Below are 5,582 nucleotides of genomic sequence, written 5' to 3' on the forward strand. Positions count from 1 at the left end.
TTCTTAAATCTTAATTATACGACTTAGACTAATAATTTTATTTTAATACTATAAATAAGCAACATTATGGTGCTATTATGGTGCTTTATGGAGTTATACTCCAAGCATGAGGTGTATTTAAAAAAAAATAATTTTCCACTTTAAATCTAAAGGTTTTCATTGTTTACATTTTGATTTTTTCACTTTAAATCCAAAGCTTTTTATCTTTTTCAATTTAACCTTTACATTTTTCTATTTTCAACTTTGTTCCTCCGTACTTTTCATATTTTGCAAGTTTTTCGTTTTACGTTTCGTTCTAAATTCTGCGAGTTAACACGTCACAACGTGTGTGTGGGGTTCAACGTTTTTTCGTCTATTTTTTTCCCGTTTGACAGATCCATCGCAACGCGTCTATTTTTCCATGTTTGACAGGTTCGTTGCAACGCGACGGTCATAGATCGACTTCGTTATTCTTTTCTATGTTTTACGTTTCGGTTTAATTTCTTTGCATTAACATGTCGCAACAGGCGTGCATGGTTCAACGGTTTTACTTCTGCTTTTCGTTCGGTCTTGTTTTTCCTTTTTTATTTATTTTGTTTTTACAAGATTTTTCGTTGTTGGTGGTCACGAGGGATGGTGTGGCATTGATGCTATTTGATACAGTTTTACGCTTCTGCCGCAACGCGGGTCGCTGGGTCTTAATTCTAGTTTGGAAAAAAAAAGTAAAATAACATAAATACGACTTGAAGTGGACGGACACGCGGCGTCGAGAATAACCTTAGAATATGACTTCCAGAAAAATCGGCACGTTACAGTTTCTAGACTTAATTTCCTCCTATTTATTTATTTATTTATTTATTTATATTCAAACTCTTCAGCCTCCTTTCCTGTTTCTTCGCCCTATAAATCAACCTAGTTTTCATTTGATTCTTCAACCCAAACCAAACCCACATTTCATCCTTCACATTACACTTATTTCATCTCCGGTAAGTCTTCCTATGCTTCTTTCATTTATTTTATCATTTAATATTACTATTTCCGATCCCAAATGGGTTTGTATATCTTTTGGATCTTTTTTTTCTGTTTTTTGAGCTTCATTATAAGCATTTGTTCCGGGTTAAGGTTAGATCTTAGTATTTTGTTTAGCCAATAATCCTAGAATCAAATCCAACAACATTGGAATAAGGTTTTAGATGGATCAAATGTTTGACTATTTTTTTGGTCAAATGATGAATATTGATTGTTGTAGGTTAGTACAAAATGGAATATGAAAATGAATACCAGCAACACATCCCACAGTCAAGATATGAATGCCTTCTTTTTGGTAAGCATCAAATTTTAATTTGTTATTTATTTAATGGGATTTTGAAATTTTGTTATGTTGGACTTTTAGATGTGGATGACACCCTTTATCCTCTAAGCTCTGGGCTGTCAGCTGAGTGCACCAAGAACATCAAAGGTATTATTGCATATACAACTGATTATTTTTAGATTGTTGCCTATATCATTTTTTTTGTTACCTACGTTATAAACTTATGTATTATATAAGTTGAATAAATGAAATATTAAATAGTTAGTAATGAAGATTTAGGAATTATAAAACAATATTTTGAAATAAGAATTGATTGAAATTATGTATGGTAACTTCTGAATGGTTAAGTGTTGTCTGAACCACTAAGTGCTGAACCAGTAAGAGATCTGAACCATTAAGAGCCAATATAATGTTTAACCGTTAGAGGTCTTAACCATTCAGACTCAGTGTAATGCTTAACCATTCAGAGGCAAATGTCTGAATCATTCAGACATCTGCTCGCTAAACAAACAGTTTGAACCGTTAAGTGTTGAACCTATAAGAGGTTTGAACCTTTAAGAGCCCCATTAAGAGCTAAACAAAAGGCCCAGTCTTAAAACAATAATAGGGTGAAATAAAATAGGCGGGAAATAGAATCTTGGGCTCATAGAATTTTAACATCTGATGCAACAAGTTAGTTATTTATTAGGTATAGATTTGTATGTGAATTTAACTTATGATCTCTGTTACATGAATGCTTTTGTTTAGAGTATATGGTGAAAAAGCTTGATATAGAGGAAAGCAAAGTTCTTGAAATGTGTGTCCAACTCTACAAGGATTACGGGACAACAATGGCTGGTCTTCGGGTATGATCTTCATTCTAAACTTTGATTTTCTGAAGTCTGAATAAAGGGTTAGTTTCTTTGTACATTTGATATCACATCGTCTAATCGTTTATTCGTGCAGGCTATTGGCTATGATTTTGACGATGATGACTACCATAGGTACCGAATTTTCCTGTAACTTTTTGTCTATAATTCTAAATAGAATCCTCAGAAATCTAATCTTGTGAAATTGGTGATTAACAGTTTTGTTCACGGGAGATTACCGTATGAATATCTGAAACCCGACCCTGTTCTTAAAAGTCTTTTAAATAGTTTGCCCATCAGGAAAGTGGTATGTTTTCATGTCCGTTTTACTGGATACACACTTGACGGTTTCTATAAAGTTTTCTTTTTTCTTTTAAACATAGTTTCATTGTTTATTTCATAGATTTTCTCAAACGCGAACGAGGCACACGTGGCAGAAGTTCTTGGCCGACTTGGATTGGGGGACTGCTTTGATGATGTCATATGTTTCGAGTCCCTAAACCCTAAAACCCAAACCGTTAATGCTTCTAAGAGCGACAACGAACCCGTTGGTTTACTACCAAAGAGCCCTATTGTTTGCAAACCCTCTGAAAACGCATTCCAACAGGCTTTTAAGATGGCCAACATTAACCCTCATAAAACCGTAAGTTATCTTAGATATTATAACATGATCGTAAGAAATAGATGTCGCTACAATGTGGAATCTCACAGTCGTAAATATGGTGTTTTCAGTTGTTCTTTGATGACAGTATACGCAATATACAAACTGCAAAACTCACCGGCCTTACCACTGTGTGGGTAAGTCATTTTTGCTGTGAGGATTAATGTTGATAGTTATTGTCGTTGAAACTAAGGTTTTTTTTTATCTTGGTGGTGCAAATAGGTTGGGTCGTCACAGCGTAAGAATGGCGTGGACTACGCCTTAGAGAGTATACACAACATTAGGGAAGCAGTACCGGAGCTATGGGAATTGGTCAACAAGTCAAAGGATGTTCAGCGTTCGCGAAAGATTGCAATTGAAACTCCTGTGGAAGCATAGATCGCGTAGCGTGTTATTCTTCTAACCTCTTGGTTCTAATCTTGATGTGTACTGATTATGAAAATGAGAATTTTAAGGTATTAATATTATTGTAAGTTTGTTAGGAATGTTTGTGCCATCTTTCTAAAAACTTTTACAGAACAACTTACACATACAAAGATAAGAATCACATATTGCACACCAGCATCTCTTACTCCTAACAAAGTATTGTATATTTAGGTGATGACTGTTTTGGTGCATGGGCAACCCCATGATCGTCTGATGTAGAGTTTATGGGTTAGTTTTCTCTAGAATGGTGGTGGGCTGGGTCACCAACATCGTCTGCGTTGCGTTCGTAGGCGTGGGTGATCTTTTCCCATTGGGTTTACCCGATGATCGGGCTTTTGTTTTTTTTTTTAAACAACAACAACAAAGCTTTTATTCATCCAGTCAAAAGTTAAGCAACATATAGCAAGATGCTATATATCGCCATTTACAGCTCAAGTATACAATCGAGAATCATCAAAAGATCGGGCTTTTGTGGTCCTTTAAAAAAAAAGATTTAAGGAATATAAGAACCCTTCATGATAGGTTAATTGTCCTATTCTATTTTTAATTCAATTTGTAATCAGTGGCTTGTGAAATTAATAAGACATAATCGTTGCCTTGGTGTGTGATTCTTGTTCATAACACCTATCAAGACCGAGATATATTAAATTGAGGTACGTCTTCATGAGAGTATTCTCTTTGTTAATTTCTAATTCAGCTCAACATCACTTTTGTAATTATCTTAGCTTTATGGTCTTCGTCAGCATAACAAACTACAATTCTTCCAAACCTTATGGATTTGAGATTTAGTCAAGCTTATACAAACATGTACCTCACATCTCCTTTGTGGTATTACAACCTAACTAAAAGAATTTAGTTCTGGTTGATCTCATTTTCCAAATGCAATTACAATAAAATAGTTATCATTATCATCATCATACTCAGTAAATCCCACCAACAACAAAGCAAAGGTAGGGTCTGAGGAGGGTAAGATGTAGACAACCTTACCTCTACTCCATAGGAATAGAGAGGCTGCTTCCAGTGAGACCCCCGGCTCGATAGTAGTTTTGCATCAAGCCTTGGACATAAGGCAAATAACACTCAGCAATCGGGACAAAGACCGATTAGTGCATGTACCCTTTTGTCTTTCAGCTATCAACGCCACCACATGATGCATGATTAACCTTCCTCAGCTTTTAACGTTATTTTCACGAAATTAGTAAAATAACGTTAAAATTAGTGCACTTTCACTTTTGCCCCCCGGTGACCCACACATATATACATTATATGCGCATACCGCAAATGGGACGTTACAATAAAATAGTTAATGAAACTAAATTGTCAATATCAACCCCTAGAACTTTGTTGACCAGTTCTGTTTTGTTGGAAAACATGTAAAAGTGTACCTGGTAAGCCAGTAATCGTAACAGGGATAGATGTAGATGACATGATTGTCAGCTTGGCCTAATTCCCGTTTAGGGTGTATATTAGCGATGGTGATTAGTAGATCTTGAAGTGATGAACTTGTGATTATAGGGAGAGAGAGGAAGACGATTGTATGTAATGAGTCTAAATATTAACTTCTTTAATGATCACCTAAATACACCCAAGGGAAAACCTTTATTAGTTAGTAAGGGTAATACGATCCATTAACAATTACAAACCAGTATAATAATAAGGTTTATTTTGATCTAATATAATATTAATGATTATAATGGCTAGATGATTAAATATATATAATATATTTAATCTAACATTCTCTCATTTAGCCGAGTAATTATTTATTAAGAGCATTAGATAAGGCTGATCAGGAGTTAATACTCATTTTAGTTTTAAACCAAGAACCGTAGTAGAGAAATACAACTGTTGAGTCATTATTCAACTCAGGACCCCCAATAGTTATACTACAGCCTCAATTTAAAACCTAACACTTATGATCAAAATTTACAAGTAAGCCCTTTAAATGTTTGATTTGTATAATAAATGTCTATATGTCATTATGCGTGTAGAACATATCTTAGAGACATACAAAATCAAAACTGTTGAGGAAAATTAATAGTTATCATTCATAGTATGATATACAGTTATACATAATCATCAATAAACCCGCCATTATTATAAGCGCTTACATAATAGTTATGGGTGATAAACTTTTAGTTATAGGATCCTGGGAGCGTATCATGAATGTATTTGATACAAAGATTTTGTTTCCTCAATTTATTCATAAACGAATAATTTTCGTATCAAAATTTAATGCAGCACCTCTCCAACTGTTACTGTTCGAGGAAACAAGGTAGCTGACTTATCACAGTTTGTTCAATATAGTATTTATATGGAGTTAATAAATTTATGAGTCCACTCATAAAATTTCAACTAC

General features: G+C 34.3%; 1 protein-coding gene across 1 annotated transcript; it reads left to right on the forward strand.

The window, feature by feature from the left end:
* Positions 1 to 823: 823 nt before the first annotated feature.
* LOC110865514 (uncharacterized protein C24B11.05) lies at positions 824 to 3,289 on the forward strand. Its single transcript, XM_022114772.2, has 9 exons — positions 824 to 965; positions 1,229 to 1,303; positions 1,373 to 1,438; positions 2,039 to 2,136; positions 2,237 to 2,274; positions 2,359 to 2,446; positions 2,543 to 2,782; positions 2,872 to 2,937; positions 3,023 to 3,289. Exons 2-9 carry the CDS (start codon positions 1,240 to 1,242, stop codon positions 3,176 to 3,178), a joined length of 816 nt encoding a protein of 271 aa, XP_021970464.1. The 5' UTR covers positions 824 to 965; positions 1,229 to 1,239; the 3' UTR covers positions 3,179 to 3,289.
* The last annotated feature ends 2,293 nt before the right edge of the window (positions 3,290 to 5,582 follow it).

The sequence above is a fragment of the Helianthus annuus genome, chromosome 6 (assembly GCF_002127325.2).
Source record: "Helianthus annuus cultivar XRQ/B chromosome 6, HanXRQr2.0-SUNRISE, whole genome shotgun sequence".
Lineage (NCBI taxonomy): Eukaryota > Viridiplantae > Streptophyta > Magnoliopsida > Asterales > Asteraceae > Helianthus > Helianthus annuus.

Excerpts from the sequence above, each read along its gene's own strand:
- LOC110865514 (XM_022114772.2), top strand. The coding sequence starts at position 1,240 with ATGGAATATGAAAATGAATACCAGCAACACATCCCACAGTCAAGATAT. Across the intron at positions 1,439-2,038 it reads GTGCACCAAGAACATCAAAG|AGTATATGGTGAAAAAGCTT; the intron begins GTATTATTGCAT and ends GCTTTTGTTTAG. Across the intron at positions 2,783-2,871 it reads ACATTAACCCTCATAAAACC|TTGTTCTTTGATGACAGTAT; the intron begins GTAAGTTATCTT and ends TGGTGTTTTCAG.